This window comes from Bacidia gigantensis (assembly GCF_019456465.1).
Source record: "Bacidia gigantensis strain McMullin 20006 chromosome Unknown contig_175, whole genome shotgun sequence".
Taxonomy (NCBI): domain Eukaryota; kingdom Fungi; phylum Ascomycota; class Lecanoromycetes; order Lecanorales; family Ramalinaceae; genus Bacidia; species Bacidia gigantensis.
Window position 1 is genome coordinate 151,577 of NW_025408595.1, and position 20,385 is coordinate 171,961.

At 43.1% G+C, this 20,385-nt stretch overlaps 2 protein-coding genes across 2 annotated transcripts; both read left to right on the plus strand.

Moving 5' to 3' along the window:
- Window positions 1–1,457: 1,457 nt before the first annotated feature.
- On the plus strand, window positions 1,458–4,792 carry KY384_002865 (uncharacterized protein; the record flags this gene model as incomplete). The annotated part of the gene is made up of 5 exons (XM_044811387.1): window positions 1,458–2,754; window positions 2,863–3,044; window positions 3,100–3,512; window positions 3,569–3,820; window positions 3,871–4,792. 5 exons carry the CDS (start codon window positions 1,458–1,460, stop codon window positions 4,790–4,792), a joined length of 3,066 nt encoding a protein of 1,021 aa, XP_044671663.1.
- Window positions 4,793–12,979: 8,187 nt separating this feature from the next.
- Window positions 12,980–13,836, plus strand: KY384_002866 (uncharacterized protein; the record flags this gene model as incomplete). The annotated part of the gene is made up of 2 exons (XM_044811388.1): window positions 12,980–13,101; window positions 13,155–13,836. The coding sequence occupies 2 exons, from the start codon at window positions 12,980–12,982 to the stop codon at window positions 13,834–13,836; spliced, it is 804 nt and encodes a 267-aa protein (XP_044671664.1).
- Between the last annotated feature and the right edge of the window lie 6,549 nt (window positions 13,837–20,385).

Sequence of the window (20,385 nt, forward strand, 5' to 3'; positions counted from 1 at the left end):
ACCAGTAAGGCGATCGTGCTTTTACACTACGGACTGACGACCGGAGTCTATGAGCCAAAAGTAGACAACTATCAGAGTTCATCTCCTTATTGCACCCTCAACTCTGGCTGGTCTCAATGTACAGACCCTTGACGTGATGTTGAAAAATAGGAATGTGGATAACATTTTGACGGGCAATCCGGATAAACTATTTTCCGTCCCTGCGCCCAAGTCCCGCAATGTGGATTTCATCTTCATCACCCATTATCAAGATGCGACCATTATTCCTATCACAGTGCAGGCCACAACAGAAATCTCTCGTGCTTCTACGCCCATCACTATCGAAGTCTACTGATTCATCACGCCATTATCATCAACCAACTGCTGAATTACAATTGACTAAGAACGCCCCACCGGAGCGAACTTGGTGCGACGTACAAGGTGGCCCTTTGCATGTCATCACCATCGACAAAGAAGTCGGGCATCAACTAGCCGGTCGGGATCTTGGGCCTGGGAGTGTCAAGCTAGATCTGTTGTTCCTCAAAGGACGTCATTTTGCGAGAGGTAGCGATTGAAATTCCATGCCCTCAATCGTCCGAAGAAGGCAGCTGAACGTACCAGATGATAAGCCAGACACGCCTTGCTTGACGTTGGACGAAGACTCCGCGCGAATACTCGATTTCTCTCCCGGCGAGGACAACACGGCCGTACTGTACCACGACGGTGGGGCCGGGGTTGGAGCGTCGGTCATTGCCTTCAAAGGCACGGAAGGAGGTAGGAGCATAGATTTGATAGCTGTCCAGCGTGACTAACGTCAGCATAGAGGAACTTAGTAATATTACGGCAATAGGATTAGCAAGATTTAGGAAAAATCTTGCGGCAATGGTGTGAAGGCATTTAGTTGGAGAGAGAACTCTGTGTATGATCAGATCGTGACGACCTTCATTGAGTCCGCGCCTTCGAGTCTGCCAGACCAGCCTCCGGCTTGCCCACCCTTTTCGTCTACTCATCTGGTTGCCATATAATACAATGACTTCACGGCAATAACTCGATAGGACCTGCGCTTCCCTGGCCTCTACATATAATTGGGATAATGGGGTAAGATACAAGACGATTACACCATCTTACCAGATTCCATCTTCAACAACATATGCTTTCACGCACCCATTGTATGGGAGGCGACCGTTATTGTTTTAATGAATGGCTAATTTGTTCACTCAGGCCAGCATACCTTCGGCATTCCTCGGGCACCTGAAATCGAAGCACCATAGCATTTCGTCTCTATGCACCTTGCACCTTCCGCTCCGAGACAACATTCCTGCCTCGGCTGGAACTTCATAGTTCTCTTGTTTCCAAAGATTAAAGGCTGCTTCCCTGCAGAGATAATCGATGAACAAGATTTGGCTTGAGAGATTCGTGCTCCCTGCTGTCTCAGTCACTACCTCCGATTCACGACCATCTGACTAAATGGGTAAAGCATGCGTAAACTCATATTCCCAGAGGATTTGCTCACACAGCAATTCCATCTTTGCAAGGATCGAATCGGAAAAGGCAGCTCAAGCACAAGTTATCAAGATTTCTATGCGCATCCTGATCGAATGGAGTATCTTACAGGCATTGCAGTCCTATTGTTCATGGCAGCCGAGGGTGGTGACATCATGGGATCTCTAGCGCGTTACTTTCGCGTCTGCTTACGTAATTGTTTACGCGCTTTTTCTTCCGTCAAATTTTCACCCAATCATCCGTCAATTGGTCGTGAGCCCGTGGGCCGGCGAGACCAAATGCCTCTACGATTGGCCTATGATAGTGACACTGATTCGTTCGATATACCACGTAGGAGTAACCCCTCACAACGTAGTCCTGACGAGGCTTCAACGCGACTTGCCCTCAGGAAATTTTTCTCCAAGATCAAAACCCATGGGGACTTTGCGACATCAGGGCGGATCGCAGGCCATGTCGCTACTGGCCTCAAGGTCAACGGCGTCGGTCGCATCGCTTTCCCCCTCATTGAACACCAAGCCAAGCAAATCATCGAGGTATGTCATAGAGCACCATTTGGCCAGGGTCACAATACTCTAGTAGATGAGAGAGTGCGGAAGACTTGGGAGCTCAATCCGGATCAGTTCCAACTGTCTCATCCTTACTGGCCGTCAATCATAGAAAAAGTCACGCAGGAGGTGATACAAAATCTTGGACTGCCCCATGGGACCGCTGTGAGAAGCAATGTCTACAAGCTTCTCCTCTACGAGGAGGGCGCAATGTTCAAGCCGCATCAAGACACGGAAAAAGAACCAGGCATGTTCGGCACACTCGCCATCACCTTGCCCTCGGAGTATGAAGGTGGTGCGGTACTTGCGACGCATCGCGGCCAATCGAGAACCCTTGCAGTTGATTCACCAGCTTTCTTCCACTCATATTTGACCTGGTACGCCGACGTCACTCACGAAGTCAAACCTGTCACGTCTGGCTATCGCTTAGTGCTGACATACAACCTTGTCAGATTGAGCGGGGGACCAAGGCTTACCGCTTCACTCGCACTTAGGCAAAAGGACGAACTTGACACTATCTTTTCTTCCTGGAATCGTACCATCAGCCTCGGGGACAGATATGGAGCTGAAGCATTTGTGTATGTGCTCGACCATATGTATACCGATGCGAGCCTTAGTCTTCAGGCGCTCAAGGGGGATGACAAAATGAAGGCGGTCTATTTACAAGAGGCTTGCGCTCAGCACGGCTTTTGCCTTTATTTTGCGACCATGGAGTTTGAGAGAATGGGTGAGTGCGAAGGAGGATAGGATGAAAACGACTATGGTGGCTGGGGGTACGGTTACGACAACCCACCAAGGCCAAAGAAGTTCCATCCGATCGATGCTGTCATGGAAGAATCGCTGTCTTTGAGGCGCATCGTCGATCTTGATGGCAACATCTTGATATTTGCTAAGCAAGAGCTTCAAGCGAGAGATATAGTTCAGGAGGATGTTTTTGACAGAGACCCCGATCGCGAAGACTACTCCGGCTATACGGGTAATGAGGGCGTGTCTGCTACCCACTGGTATAACGATACAGTGAGTCTGAATATCGACCTGCTCTTGTATACTCACGCTGATCCGCCAAGTAAAGGTCATGATCTTGATGCCACTTGCCAAACGCCATGCGTTCCTTGACGACAACCTGCGCAACGGGACTGTCAAAATCAACGACTGGGTCAATCGCCTTTTACAAAACGTGAAGGCAGATGCTGAAGATAACTCCGCGAGAGAAGATCTTCTCGCCCTGTGCTCCTCATTGAATCGAAGTCCTGTTCTGAAGAGAACGAAATCGCAACAGCCAAAATGGTCCACGGATAACACATTCCTGGCAGCCTTCGAATCACCAAGTCTGAATTCCATCATCGAAGCTTCCGTCATTCTCCATAGTCAAGATTTGCTAGAGTCGACCATGAAGAATAGCGCACTCTCGCTGGAAAAGAGCGAGGTCTACACCACGATTGGTGCCGCGATATACAAATTGGGGTTGGGGCCAGGTATTGATAGGTGCGCTATCTCCCTATACACATACAGCCACACCATTCGCTGACAGCATTTTTCAGTCTCGACAGATTGGTAAGAAGGTTCACGCTTTTCCGCACCCGATATCAGGTGATTAGGCGAATCACCCATGGCTTCGAAGAAGCTGCTCGAGGTTTCGATGATTTAGAGTCCAACAGAGTTGAAGAAATGCATACCTGGATGGCGTCCGCGTGCAAAGAAGCGCTACAAGTCATCACAAGCCCGAACAGTGTTGATGGAGTTTCTCTGGTCCGCCTAGTAACCCGTGATCCACAGTGTTTGACTGTACATGAGTAAGTCAATCGCAATTCCTGCAAAGCTGATCGTCGCTCATATGACATAGATGCCTGGAAATCGCCAAAGCTCATCCCACAAATACTGCATTCTTGATCGGCATCGCAGTTGAGCTCCTCCAAGCCGCAAAGAGTTCCAATGCCGATTTCAACGTGGCGGACGAAGGGGTAGGCAAGCTAGTAGAGAACCTCCTATCAAGCTTTACCATCGAATGCCAAACAACGACAAAACGACCAGCTCCCGGCTCTCAAGCAGTCGACAGCACCGTCACATGCCTAATGAGCGCCCCCCACACCGCCGACCTCCTCAAACTCCTCCAACCAATCTCCCCCGACAAATTCACCCTCCTTCTCCGCAGGCTCTCCTCCAACACCTCATCATGCCCGCCAATCGCCTTCCAGACATTTTTCATTCCCCTCCTAACCCTCCTTCAACCCCACGCGCTGTCCCCCGAATCCGACGCCGCCAACCCCCTCTATGCCACTCTCTTCTTCACAGTCCTCACCGCATACATAACCCGGTACGTCCAGCGCTCTCCCGTCCCCAAACGCAACCTTTCCCGTGGACCCGAGGGCTGCGACTCCCCTCGCTGCATCGACTGTAAACGCCTGGACGCCTTCCTCGCCGATCCGGACAAAGAGAGCATGGACTTTGCAGTGGACTCGGGCAGGAGAGCGCATTTGCATCAGCTGCTTACTAGGACGGGGTGTTCGCATAATACGGATAGAAGGAGGGGGGATACGCTTGTTGTGACGAAGAGGATGACGAGGGAGGATAGGAGGATGGTGGAGTGGGAGATTAGGTGGAAGGAGGCGAGGAAGGTGGTTGGAGGGTTGGATCGGAGGGTTTTGAGGGTGGTGTTGGGGGAGGCGTTTGGGGTGGTTGTGGCGTGCGATTATGGGGGTGTTGTGAGGTATTTGAAGAGGGTGAAGGGGAGGAGGGAAGGGGGAGATGTTATTGATTTGACTTGAAGGGGATTGTGATGTGTGCTTGGGAAAGAGGAGAAGGGAGGAGGCCGGGGTTTGGATGATAGTGTTTGATATATATGGGACGATGATCCGAGGATCGTAATATGGATGGCTTACAATAGGGCTTTCGAGATGGAGAGAGATTTCGAGCTTGCAAAATATTTTATATTCTTTAGAAGTTCGTTTCGAAGTTGATTCTAGTCATAGCCTCGGTGGCATTCGCAATGTTGCAATATAACTTAAACTGCATGGATTGCAAGTTGCTTTGGAGTCTGTGAGTCTGGATCAAGACAGAGGGTAACTAAGACGCAAAGTATGCTTCAATTCGTCTTCAAAATAATGATCATTTGATATGTATTCCATGGACATCTCGTTGGAGGAACATGAGATGGAATCGGCTCATTACTAGTAGCTTGGTACGCAGCGACATACAGAGAAGCTACTGAATTCATAGTCTCATCCCAAAGTCCTCTAAATCCGTTTTACTCTAAGATAAAAGTCTATTTTAAAATTCTCAAGCTCTTAGGCATTGTCCTCTCACCTGCAAATCTGAAGCATTTTCTGTGTAATGAGCGCCGACTTCCAAGCGCCTTGAAGCATGAGGGCTTCGAAACGGTTCATGAACTCGAGATAGTTACAGGAGTACAGACGAAAGATGTGGAATCACCATCGTCTCAAGCACACTATCACTAATTAAAAATACTTAACATTAATCGCAACAGGCAGTCCTGACTTCTGCTGAGCGCTATAGAAGCGCTACAGGATGGGAAGCTTTGACAATCCTTGATACATCCCTTTACCCTTTCCATTGATAGTCGATAACAACGGAGAGGAGACAATGATTAATGGTCCGAATCAGACAGGTCCTCAGATTTAACCATTCTCTAGCGAGTCTCACACGACCCGTAATCATGAGCCCGCAATTAAATCAACTGTACTATCTGTATATGTTCCCTCTCAGAGGATTTTGCCACGCACACATCTATAATCCCCTCATACTCAGCTAGGACTCCCTACTGATCTCCTATCTTCTATCCTATATTCAAATCCATGGGCTACGCCCCAGCATTGAACATTATATCTCAGGCTGAGAAAGCAGCATCCTTACCGCTAGAAACTTTGGGAACTTGGTGACAAGGTGCTATGCAAAGCAGGGATATGCTTCAAACATTCCACGTGAGGCCGTACTTCTCCGCTTTTCTTGAATGCTGCCTTCCCATGCGCCTAGCTTGCTATCAAACTCGGGTGAAAGGGTTAGCGGAGTGAAGATAAACCGAAATTGACGTTAGACAACGCGGATTCAAGGAGAAGGCCAGGACTAATGAGAACATGCGTTAAAACATCCACACGTGCGAACTACCAGTACGTTTATCGACGTTTGCAGTAGAGAGAATGAGAAAGATTTTGCTTTGCTTATTAGTATCGGCATCCGTCAGAAAAGTGTGCGGCGTCGTATCGTTGGTCTTCTTTTGCATATATGTCGCTGCATAGATTAAGGAGTTGACAAACGGTGTGGGAGAAATCTGACGGTTGCCCTGGGGAAGTGTGAGATCGATCCCAAGCGTTTTCAGGATCTATTGTTTGAGTATGAAGGTGCTCCGAGGCTGGCAACGAGGTCGAATTTGAAGAAGGTGGCAAGAGGATAACTGGTGACGGGCTGTGATTGTGAAGGAGTAAGCAAGATTGATGACTATTGCATGGCCGAAAGGCTTGACTTGACTATGTTGGCTGGAGTAGTGGACATGTCTTTCATGGGTGGAGTTATGCAGATAAAACACAATAGATCCTCCACTACTTCTTCTTGATGTGCACAACTTGCAATCTGTCGCTACATTGTTAGCAATTTTCATTCATCGCGCTAAGTATGCGTCAAGTCTTCTTTGCACTCGACGAGGCATTCTTTCACGGGGTCCGTTCGTTATAGATAAACCCATAACATAATACTACATAGGGCTGAAGAGGCCTTGGTTGCATTATAACTAACCCTTTGGGCGACGAGAGCTATGGTACGATATCCTTTCACGTCCGCAACAAGTCTCACCGGTCAACAGCGCTTCCAATTCCTATATTGAAGACCACTTGCACATTTTACCTACCTCCATAGGAGAAACTTCCTCGAGTCGAGCCTAGCATAGAAGTATAGGAAAATCGCTTTGGCGTTTGTGATGGTGGCATTTTGCCTTGCCCTCGCGTGTCAATGAGCATGAATCAATATACGTCTCATGCTCTCAGGAAGTAACGGAGAAATTGGGCCGAGCTCAGATCATGTCAGTGGGCCAAGCAAGTCGAGCCTGGTTCAGATTCACAGCCTGAGTTAACATGGTGGCGATGGAAGAGTTCAGCTGGACTGTTAAGCCGGTTACCTCCTTGTCTTTCACGTCGTTTCGCCATGTTCCGCCTCTCAGGAACGATGAAAGCCACGCTTAGCCTTCTGAACAGACTTGCTATGCTCTAGTATGCGCCGCCGAATAAATGGACTCGGCCTCAAGTGAATGTCCAAGCGCCAGTGGCAAACGTGGGTGAGAGACCAGTATGTGAGATAAAACGATAGATGCCATAATTGTATTCCTGGACTCTTTCAGCGGTACAATCGCGTCCGCAATCTTCAGCTGCGTTATTGATGACGATCCTCCAACAGGACCCTTAAAAGGTATGTCAGTACCCTACTAGCAGTCTTGTTAGTCGGTAAGTAGAACAGGTCAAGCGATCTGTGAAGGAGTGAAAGCAGTACCGTAAGCGATCCACGAAGCACTGTAGTGTGTGGCCGAACCAAGCGGGAGCATAGTTATGTAAAGAAATTTTCGTTCATTGGATATGTCTAAGAGTATCAGACTCTCCGCCGCTGGATTGAATTAGCATACACAAAGTCACCTCGAAGACTAAACTTCTTATATCAAACACTAATTGAAGGCCTTGAATTTATACCTATCCTTATACTAACGAGCCAATCGTCTCTCCATACCAATGCTCGAGGTCGTGGTGGCTGTGAACGCCCATATCCATACCATCATGCCTATAGATCATGGAGAAATCTCCAAACAACGTGGTAGCTTTGGAAGCCGAAATCTATACCAGAAAGACACCCACAAACCTCCCCACTAACTTTCCCATTATAGCCCTCAAATTCCTTACCCCCCACCACCCCCACAAGCCTAACAACCGTTCCAAAATTAACCTCGCTTCCCTCCTTCCACATACACGCCACCTACCACCCAACATACCCCCACGAACACCGATACCTGGCTACCTCAGTTTATCAGCAATTGAAGAAAGTGTTTGCGTCTATCCAGTCGCCGAGATGGTGGCTATCGGATATGTCTAGGGGATCGATAGTGAGGTTGTAGGGGATGTTCAGTGGGTCGATAGTGAAGGGGAGGGGAGAGGAGCGGGGAGGTAAGCTGGTTCTGTAGGGATAGGGATAGTGTTGAGATCGGTTGCTGGGAGGGGGAGAGAGGGCGGGCTGTCCATGGTAAAGGGGAGTGGTGGGTATGGGTGGGCGCTTCTGAGGGGATCGGAGACGTGAGTGTCGAAGGACCCCATGTCTGGAGGGGTGGAAAGGGCTAGATGACTTGTTGTCGAGAGGTCTTGGAGATTAATGGTTGATGACGGGGAGAAGGGCTGGTTCGGAGAAGTCGTGAATGTAGATATACTTGCGTTGTTGAGTGGACTGGCTGCTGGGAGCGCCTGGCTGTAATTGATGGCTGTAGGCTGAGCTTCGGTGCGGGGAAAGTCTTGACCGTCGATGAAAGGTTGGTCCAAGGAAGACATAGATGCACACGTACTTGCGGAGCTTTGAAAATTGGCTGCTGGGAGCTCCTGGTCATGATGAAAGCTCGTACACGGCGATTGAGTCAACGGGGACTTCGAATTGCGAGCGGCGAGATTGCTCAAGAAAGCTGCTGTTGTAAATCCGCCTGTAACATCCTGAGGATTTTCTTCGGATCGGAAGTCTTCTCCACTTGGGCTGGTGGAACCTTTGTAGTCTGGTGTAAGGCGTTCAACGCGTTTGGCCTTTGGTAGGGGGAACACATCATCGACAAGCCGAGAGAAAGGCTTTTTGCTCAGCCGAAGGACAAGGCTGCGACGTAGCTCCCTGCAATATCGAATATATAACACTTCTTTAGAGATTCTGGCAGTACCATCCCTCTTCTCCCATTGAAGCCTATCACAATGTGTAAGCTCATACATTGTATATCGCACTTCGATCAGTATACCAGGCTTTCGCGAAGTTCTCCTTTATGAAATCTGCACCAGAACGCAAGGAGCGCTTGTCCCTCCGGAGAAATTGTTGCTGGTGACGACGATACTCTGCTTCGGCCTGTAAGCGCCAATGCTCCCGAGTCGCGCTCGCAGGCCCAGGTCCAGGTTGCATGTACTGATGCCATGTATGAATCACATATGGAGGATCAACGGATGAGACCATGTGGGCCGGATGAAGACTACTGCACACGATTGCACCGTCAAGTGAGCCGGGCATACTAGTAGTGGTGAATGAAGTCTGACGATCTAGGTGGAGATATGAAGATGGTGAGTCGCACCCATCAGTGCTCCATTCGGAAGACTGTGGGTATCTGGAATGATGAAGGAGGGTATTCTAAGAAATGGAGAGCGAAGAGACCACTGTAAAAGCTTGGAGAGGAGGGCCGGAGCTGCAGCGCTATGTTCTGCAGCAAGCCCTATTGTTGATAATCATGATAGACCGCCATGCATGCACCGTCGTAGGAGACGAGCTGCCAACAGGGGGATGAAACAAGAAATGCAGGATGGTCAAATACGGTAATAAGATGCACGCACAATGATAGGGGCATCATATACGAGCAGCAGTGTTTTGAAGAGAACATGACCCACAACGGTATGAGACACAGGCAAATGCGAGTATTCGACCAGCATATGCAGCACATCGGGGTCCGTCGACGCCTTTGTCATGCGTCACCAATTTGCACGGGTTGTGGACGCAGGATCACAACAATAAAATATGACAGGTGCTTTTTCGGAGCCCCGTCGTTGTGTGCCCCAGTCAACCTGATTGGCCATCTGCGCTCCTGCCGCATGTGACCGCTATAGCTCATAAGCTGTCTGAGACACGCTGACAGAGAGAGGGGCCCAGAAGCGGGAGAGACCTGGCTATACATCGAAAGAAATGTGACCTGACGTGTCAACTTCACATATCTGCCTTCCAATGGCTCGCCATGACGCGGAAGAACAGCGCCCTTGATGAACGTGCAGCAAGACTGCGTTATGGAGCATGAAGTCGCTATAGGGTACTTGTCGTTCTGTATCTTGTGGTTGGCCCCTTGAATTTCCCCTTGTATCTTGCTCCACATTCGTCTTCAGGCTTTCCTCCACCGTGGATTCTGTCATGTTCATATTCATAATCTCTGGATCCTGGTAACAATGCTGGTTGGACATGCAGATCTGAATCACACTCGGGTTGTATGGGTCGAGAGTAGGCAGAAGTTGGACTCGATTTCAACGTTGATAGCAGGGCCGCATGCATCGCAAGCGCTTGAGCCCGAAAGCATGCTAGCTCTTGTAGCTAGACAGGTTGTAGGACGAAGTCTTTGACCTAGCCATCTACCATAGATCCAGTCTTCTCATTCTAATTGAATCTTCGGCACATGACCTTGTTTCTTTCGAGCCTTGCCACCCCCCGTCATACCGCTTTTGTAGCTCATAGTTCCTGACCTATCATCACTTTTCTTATCCTCAGCCGGCCTTTGTAACCCTCTTCGGCACATATGATCCAGCCCACGCTCTTCAAGCTGACGCGACTATTGCCCAGCTTCCAGCAGCTTGTGATTGGTATTTCTTGCAATGCTCTGTCTCATGGTATCCCATTGAATCTTTTGCTTTATCATCCACTTTGCCTGAAGCCTTCAATGCACATCGCGATCATATTTCCCGACAATTGAGCCGCGCACCAGCGGAATCCGCTTAGACAGCCGTCTCTATGACGGTCGTAGCGTAGCGTAGCCTCATCTCCATTGTGACATTGGCACATCCCACACTAGCTTCTGTTTTCGTTTGTACCGGTAAATTTGCTCAAGGATGGAGGAGAGGAAAGGTGGGGAGGGGTGAGGGGGCCTGGGGGAGCAGCTGAGCGGATGAGTAATGTGGGAGGAGAGGAAGCCGTAGAAAGGGCGTTGAGTAGGAAAGGTCATGTGAGATGTTTGTCAAACGAGCTATTCTATCGGTCAGAGACGCTCTGGTCTGGTTCGAGCCTACTGACCTGCGAGCTTCCCGTGTCAGAACTCAAGAGATTGTCCGCCGATCAGGTTGCGCATCCATTTGAACGTGGAATCAAGAGGGCCTGGACGTTGAAGATTTTGCCTTCGCTCACAGCCGTGCTGTTGAACTCGTACACGATGATAGTAGAGCGCAGCGCATTAATTGTTTGAGCTGTGTTAATGGTCGTCGCTTGGAGGGATTCATGGGATGATGGTGCTGATACATTGTTGTTGCTATATCGCTAGATCTCCGATACATCTAGTCGCAAGACTGCTCACGTTCGATATATGTTGCCGATGCACACGCGTGGACTGTTGTGTTGTTGAGCTCAAATAGGGAGAGGAAGCCATTTGACATTTCAACCCCAAGCGCTCTCCGTATCTCCGTTAAAGCCGGGGCTCCTCATACCCCCAATACCATTTACACCAACTCCACTTCTTTGATCAACAATGAGGTCTCGTACTGCCCTCTTGACGACTTTCACATTCGATTTAATCACTGAATCAGTTGCTTCAACCTTTTCACTGGCGTCTGCAACACTTTAACGCCCGAATCCACTGGCATATTCAATGAACTTCCTTCACTCTGTACATGTCCCTCAATCGACAATATCGCCCTCACAAGACCTCAGTCCTCCGCCAGCTTTGGCCTGCAAAATCAATACAGCCCTTTTCCTCGGGTGTGGGGCTCAAATGCAGCCCTCTCCTCTCCCCTCTCTTCCTCATACCCTCGGACTCTTACAGCATTTCTCGCGGGCTTATCCTAATCAGCCTGGTGTCGTCGGATATTCTTATGGAGGATGCATATGAAGGGGGGCAAATGGGATCAAAAAAGAATACTTGAGGAGCTAAGTGACTAGACTTGACGGCCGCTTCTTCCGGTCAATCTAGCTGTGCTCAATCGACGCATTTACCGCCGCTCAACCCCTCTCGATCAACCCTTAGACTCGGGACTCCTAAAGCTCGTGGCCAACATGTGCGGCAGGACATTGAGCTTGACTACGCTGCAGACGCCTATCCCACTCTCTTCTCATAATGAATGTGGCCGTTGCCTGAAGTAAGGATTCCCGGCCTGTGATGTCCTGAAGCGAGTGGATTGAAATTGATCTTGTTATTGCCGTCGTCTAATATCCGGTTGTGATATTCGAAGACCAACAGACGATCTCAGCCTTGACAAGCATGAGTGTGAAGGGATCATAGGGAAGGGATTCGCCCCCATTCATGGCCCCATAGTCTTTGAAACGCGAACCCCGCTTTCTTAAGGCACCGTGCCCCAGTCTGGTCGTTCATGTTCTGTTTCGAGCGGTCCGAGTTTTAAAAGGCGAGAGCTGCCGCATTCTACAAAGTCGTCAATCTAATTATGCGATCCGTTCCGTTTCGATCGGCCTCTTCGTCATCACGGTACTGATCGGCGTCGGTCGGGAAATGAGGTCGTATTCGATGGGTGAGTGCATGATTGGTCTGCCATGAGGTACGAACTTTGCCATCAAAGCCAGGACCATTATCAAAATAGAGAGCCCCCTGTTGCTGCCAACAGCATACCATGCTTTTCATTCCGTTGCTTTGGGACTCAAAATCTCATGCGTTCGCGATCGATGAAAGAGCAATGGCGCATATATGTCCCGCATAGGCACGACACCACGGCCCGCTGCCGTTTGCATCTGTCTTATTTGGCATCAATACGTCAACAGAAGTAAGTCGTCTAGCGGTGGGGGCGTTGTGCAAACGCCCAGATATCCATGGCACGGCTCGTGGTTCATTTCTCGCCCCAGCTTTTGCCTTATCCGAACATCGATGGCGAGTGAAAGAAGGTAGCCATTGACGTCATGGTGCAGCTGCATGTATTGCTCAAAGAACATATAAGGACAGTAAATGCCTCTGTCTTTTTATACGGCCGTATCTGCCAACAAGCCAATGGTAATTAACATCATCTACTTGCCTTGAGCCATTTCTGTCTTCGAGGATGAGGTCTAGCCTGTTTGCACTTTTTGCCATATGCAACGCTCTTCAATGTCTAGGAATCGCAATCAAGCAACCATCCTTGCCGAACAGAGCTTCTAAATCAAACTCTACAATCGTGGAAAGGTAAAAAGCCAATCTTCGCCTCCAAGACTGCCACTGACGGCCGATCGCCTTAGCACGCCCATCTACCCAATCGATGAAGCAGCAGACAGCTCCCAAAAGCTCAGACTAGCGAAGAGACAAGGCAATTACCAACGTCGAATCGAAAACTGCCCTGAAGATGCCCCGCCTGGCACATCTCCAGACTGGGACGCTTTCTACCAATCCTCATGTACTGGCCCTGGCGTAGGCGAATACGACATTGAATGTCTGAACCACGATCATTGGGGTGAAGGTGGCGGCATTCAAACGTTCCACTACAGCTGCCGACCGGGAGAGTTCTGCCTGGATGGTGGCAGCGACAGCGACGGGAACAGAAACATTCTCTGGGACGTCGCTATCTGCGTTTCTTATGAAGACGTCATTAGCCTCGCTCGTGACGCAAAGGAGCCCGTTGGTCAGAAGATTTTCGGTATGAACCCTACGACTGCTTATCCTCCGGCTAGTTCTAGGCAGGAGGTCGTGCTGTCAACACAACAGAAGACCGGTCCGTTGTATGTCGCAAAACAGATTAGCCTGCAAGCTCAGGACGCGACTAGTAAGCCTCTGGGTCCTCCGAAGACTTGCGGAGCTTGTTCGCGCTTGGACTATGACCCGTGGCCTCAGGGTACGGATAGATTCGTGGGAACGGTACAGTTGGCAAAGCCACAAGATGAGCCTTGGGTCAAGGCTATGGCTTTTCACCACGATGAGCTCTGAATGGGATCCATTGGCGTGCATTCAGTCATGTAGAACGATTACCTATCGCCGTCTGCTTTTGTGTAATCAAACGGTGCTATATCTAAGTTATCCCTTTTCCAAACACGAAACCTATGAAAATATACGATTAATTCATATCTTTGTCGATAAATCTTTTCGCAGTCCCTGCTGCTCTCCTTGTGTTTCGATTGGGACTAAAGCAGACTGAAAGCGATGGGATAATCCATATGATTTGCTTCCAGTGCTTAAAAGCCTCCAGCCTCGAACGCCAAAACATATTGATATACGTATGTCTAACAGGCTATACCAAAATCTACGTTCAGCGTATTCACCAGTAGTGACACTGGCCTCACGATATCTTCAGCCGCCAGCCTCCCATAGTGATACTGCGGCAGCACCTCGATGACACGCCTCAAAGTTCGATCATGTACTGAAAGAGCTCATAGTCGCTATCATGACTTGACTGCTCCGAGCGAGATCTCTGAAATGTCGACAATTAGAAGGGATACAACGAGCACATAGACTGCGATTGCGCCAACGCGACGAACGACGAATGCAGTGAATCAGGTGAGTATCGCGCTAATGGTGTCGAGGGGAGTAGCACGCAAACTAAGGCCTGAGGTCATGGATCTGGCGCGGAATAAAGCAAGATTTTTGCTTTATCTGCTGCTATTCGACCGTCAAGATTCACTAGAGACAATCCTCTTCGTATTGACCATCACACGAGACTGACTTCCTAGGATTCGAGCTGCCGCTACGGCATTCGAAAAGTCCGCAGCTCGTGCATTGGGAAACCTGTGTTGTTCGCATGAGCTTGATAGCCGTCATACTCCAGACGTGAGCAGCCAGCGGTATCGAGATTTCGTCACTGGGCGCATTCGGGACAGGCTCATTTGTTTGTCTTTGGATCATGCTGCAGTAACCATGGAGGCTTAGCGCGCCTATCGAAATCAGACGAAGGTTTCTCAGATCCAAGCCTTACGGGGGACAAGAAGCGGCAGAAGGTATGCTCCGAAGCCCAAAATCCTGTTACTCGAAGGCATGAAAGGGTAGTACTGTATTGCAATTGATGCACCTTGAATCACCCAATACTCATGATAGGACGTTTAGGTATATTGGGCCTGTTAGCTTTTATTTACATGCATGTTGAGCCCGCGTACCTGCTCATACAAGCATCGCGTGACGGAGTGGGCGAGTCAACATAGTCAATCAGGATCCAAGCAAACAAAAGTGGCCTTCCCACATACCGTTTGCGAAGAGTCAGACGCGGTAATTATCTCGAGCATATTCCTCTTAATAAGAGTAGTATTTAACTAACAACTCCTTACATGAAGCTCAACCCACGTGTGCACGATGCCAGAAGTTGCAAAGTCCTTGCAAAAGGCGATTGCTGTGTTTGGTCAGACTCTGTCGCTGATATTCAAATTGCCTATCTGCCGCGAAAATTTAGGATCTACTGACTGAAGCTATTTCACAGTTATTTCATAGCATAAGAATGCGAGGTTAACAGTACTATCACAATCCTACTCCTCCACAAGTAGGGCACCTCGCGCCTGACATAGACTTTACCACGTTCTAATGTCCGATTTATCATGGCTTTCTTAGGCAGAAACTTGTTAAAAAGGAGCAATTATCATAAGGGTAGCTTAGCGCTTTAGGGGACTTCTGATTTGCTGGCTTAAGCGGTGGACGCCCTAGTCGCAATTTCTATAGACATTTCTATTATCAGCAAGACATCTCGTATTCTTGCCCTAACAACTACTATTAAGTACTGTCAAATTTGAGTACAGCAGTTGGGCGCGGTGGCACATCCATTATAACAATTGCGGCAATCATTATTTTCTTTTAATATGAAGTAAGTCCCTTTCCAAGACTATGAAGTGCACTTAGCAATTCAAGCTATTTAATGTGAGAATAATTAGATTCATATCGAGGTACTAGTTTTTTTTGGTCAAACGTCATAGCGCCTCCCAGTTCTAGTCTTAACCCGACATATTTATATTTATAGGTCTAAGATTATTTATAGTCTATCTACTACCTTTGGTCGTAAAAGCTTTATATATTTATTAGCCTCAATATACAGATAGCCTTCGCGTCAAGGCAATAATAACAGACCTTTCTCGAGCAAAGAGAATAACTAGATATAACCTATAGAGTATTTATTGGCGAGGAACCTCACCACATACCTAAAAAATATCAATGCAATAGTTCTAGGATTGATGGAAAAACTAAAAGCTACCGCACAACAAGTAGTGAGAGATATCATCGCAGAAAATCGAGCAATAAGCTGTACAACAAATCGATCTGCTAACACAGTGGAAATATCACTCGCGATCGTACTGTTGACTTACCATTTGAATCTAGCCATCCGTCAACGAGAGATCGTTCTGTACTCTAAGGCTATCGCTATGTACATTACTATTTAACGCCTTCGCACTTCACAGCCTCGTTCGCTCGCTTGAGCGAGAAAATGAACAGAAGAGCGTACTAATAAAGGGCTCTGCGAATTGCTAAGGTTATAGCCATTCTTCTCGCTGGTCAAGTCTTATTGCCGTTTGATCTTCTAACCCTCTCGCTGTAATCGGATTTCGCTAACGGTTCGACTCTTCGTTTGACAGGGAGGTACCTTACTAGTATCATGGCTTCTAGTCGCTTTGGCTTTGTACCTCCCATTTAGTGTTATTAGAGGTACTTAGCACGAGGCCAGAAATTACGTAGCATTAGTAAGGGCCCTTTAGATGAAAACGTTCGACGATGGATCAATAGAGCCCCTAAAAACGTAGCTCGTATATCCCGTCTAGCAACACGTATTTGATTCATTCTTGGCCGCAGATGTGAAGAAGTGTCGACCACTGTAGCCTTCGAGTCTCTGTATGTTTTCGACACCGAATGCAATTACGGGGTCATTGCACTCGCTCTGAAGTGCTGACGTCATCCCCCCCGGCAGCCATACTCTTGCCTAGCGATAGCCATTGTTCGCTGGGTGGTGAGCAGCGTAAGGCAATTCGACGAAGTGCTTGGTGGAAGGAGTACGTCCTTCGCTCTTATGGCCTCATCGACACAAAGTGTATGTCTTGACACCTTCTATGAGTTGCTGTCGCTATTTGACCGCATAGAGGCTAAATCGTAAGGTAAGCACTTCAGATTTACGGCCTAAAAATGTAGGCCCTCCGAATCTCTTGAGACTAGCATTACACCGTTAGGTGCATAGAATTGTGGTCCTAATCATATTTGATGTGACATGTCCCTATCTTGCCATTTGGAAAGCGTTCTTTGGGTAAAGAGCCGCTGCCAATTCTTTCAATTCCTGAGTTGAGGATGTTTAGTACCAGGGTTGGCAACGGTTTTCCAACTGTTAAGGAACTATTAGTTATAACTAACAGTTTAGGGTTTTTTATTAGTCGGTTTGGACTATAGGCTCTTATTAGTCGGTTCGGTTTTTAATGCTAGAACTATTAGTTAAACTGTTAGTTTTAATAATAATAATAGGGATTTTAAATATAATAATTTCTTAGTATTTTTATAATTAAACAAAGTAATATAATTAGCTAAAGCTTTAGAAGCTAACCTTTTATAGTAAAGTATTAATTAAAATAAGAAATTTTTATTAACTATATTCTATTAAATTAACTTTTAAATTAATAAAACCTAAGTAATAAGTGATAATAAAAGCTTATTAAATATATTATTAACTTTTTTTTATATAATAGACTATAGAATAAAGTAATATTATAAAGTATATATATAAATTTATTAAAAAAAGACTTATAACTTAAATATAGCTAAAATAATTATATTAAACTTAGATTACTTAAGCTATTTTTCTATTTTTTTATTTATTAGTAAGCGATATATAATATCCTTAGATATTTTTTATAATAATACTTATTATTCTTAGATATTAAAGCTAATTATATTAATTAGTAAAAGTTTTAATAAAAGAAAAACTATAATATAATTATAAGAAGCTAGATTTCTTACTTTAATAAAAATCCTATAATTTATAAGCTTGGAGTTACTATTTTTTTTAATAAAACTTAACTTATAAGATTTTATATTTATTATTAAGAAGTATAAAGTTTTTATACTTTATAAAAAATTATAAATATTTAGCTATATTTTAAAATTAAAAATAAAAGAATTTTAAGAATTTATAAATATAATTATAGTAATTATAGTACTACTTATAAAATTAATATAAAAACTATTAATTTATATAATTATTTATTTTAAATATATAAGATTAATATTAATATTAAAAGTTTTAAAAAATAATTCTATAAAAATATAAATAAAATAGAAATATCTTAGCTATACTAGCCTTTATTAATAAGATTACTAATATTAATACTTTTTAAACTTAAAAGAAGCTTTTTAAAGCTAGTATTAATTTGTTATACTCTATAGGCTATATAATATACTAATTGCGCTAGAAGAACAAAGGATACTTGTTACTAGTTAGTTTAGCGAGACTAACTAGGCCTATTTATTATAATATAATATTTATAAGGTATGTATACTAAAGCCTATATTATAGTGCGAATAATATAATTATTATTTAATATATAATATTATTTATTTAGCAATAGATAATTTGCTTCTTAGTTATTAATATATTTATTATTAAATATTTTAATAAAGCTTTATATATAAATAATATTATTATTATAGTATTTAGGCTTGCCGCTTAAAGTTTATTTTCTTTTACATTTATAGCTTGTTATTATTTACTAAGCTAACCTAGCTTATATATAATTTAAGTTAGCTATTATATAGCTTTTATATAAGTAAATAATTATTATATTTTAATAATTTAAAAATAATATAAAATTTATTTTAATGCCTAGGACTTTTATATAGTTTTTAGTATCGAACCTAGGACTAGGGGACTTTATTAAATATATTATTTTAGAATACTTTAAAAAAAACTAAAATACTTTAAAATAATAAATAGTTATAATATAATTTTATATAAAAATATATATGTCTAAGTTTTTTAATGAAACTATTAAGGTAATATTCGCTATATTATATTTTATAAGTATAGCCTTTAACTAAGTAATACCTTATTTAGAAAATTACTTTATAAATATAGATAATAACTAAGAAAGTAAAATAAAATAAATATTCTATAACCTAAGTAACTTTATAATATATATTAAAATAGCTTTTAAAGAAATAAATAAAGATAAAATAATTAAAAAGAAACTATAAAACTTAAAATAAAAAGTATTAATATTAGTTTATATAGTAGTATTTAGAATATTAGCTTATAAAATAGAATAAAACAATTTAGCCTTAGTAGCTTATTTTTATTAAAGTTTATATAATAAAGTTAAAAATATTATAATAATAATAAATAAACTAGATTTATTAAAATTAATAATTAAAATCGCAGTTTAAATTAATAATAGATAATAAGAAAAGTATTTTAATAAATAAGTATAGCGAAAAAAGCCTATTATAAAAAGATAATAGTTTATAAAAAATTTAATAAAAATAAATATTTTAAAAAAAAAATTAAAAATTAAGACTTATTATATTTATAGTAAAGTTAAATATATTAGATAAAACTACTTAAAAAAAGCTATTAAAATAATGGAATAATAAATTAAAATAGCTAAAAAAGTTATATTAGCTATAAAAAACAATTATAATAAACTTTTATAAATAGCTTATACGGAGAATAGCTATAGAATATATTAATTAAAAAAAAAAATTAAAATAATACTTAAAAATACCTAAACTAAGAAAAAAAATAATTAAATAACTAAAAATTTAATATTTACTATTCTTTACTAAAAAGCTTATAATAATAGCTATAAAAATAAAAATTAAAAAAAATAAACAATAGCTTTAATTAATAAAAAATAAGGAAATAAAATATTAAAAAAAATATTTAATAAAATTAAAAAATATTTCAAAGCTATATAAAGTATCTGCGAAAATAATTTAATATAGAATATCAATATTAAAAGTAAATATAAGTTAATAAAAATAATATTATTTTAAATTATTAATAATAACTAAAGTTATATTATTTTAAGAAAAAAATAAAACTAAGATATAGGAGCTTTACTTAAAATAAGAAAAATAAAACTTAAAAAAAAGATATTATTAAAAGATTAGATAATATATTTCTTAGTATATAAAAACCTTATAATAATAAACTAATAAAAACTAAAAAATATTAATTATATATAGAATAATATTTTAAAAGTCGATATAGTATTTAAGAAAAATATAGATATAATAATAATTATAATATAGAAATAATTTAAAATAATATAAGAATTAATAATAAAATCTTATAGAAAGGATATTTCTAAAATAAAAAAAGTTTAAAAATATTATATATTATATTTAAAAAAAGGTAATTATTCGATATATTCTAAAGAAAATTTAGTTAATAATATAGATAAAGAATTAATTTTTAATTTAATAGAAAGTATTTAATAGCGATTATCATTATACTTAGTAAATAAAGAAAATAATTTATAAAACTTAATACCTAGTTCTTTATCTTAAAATGAAATAATAAAAAAAAAG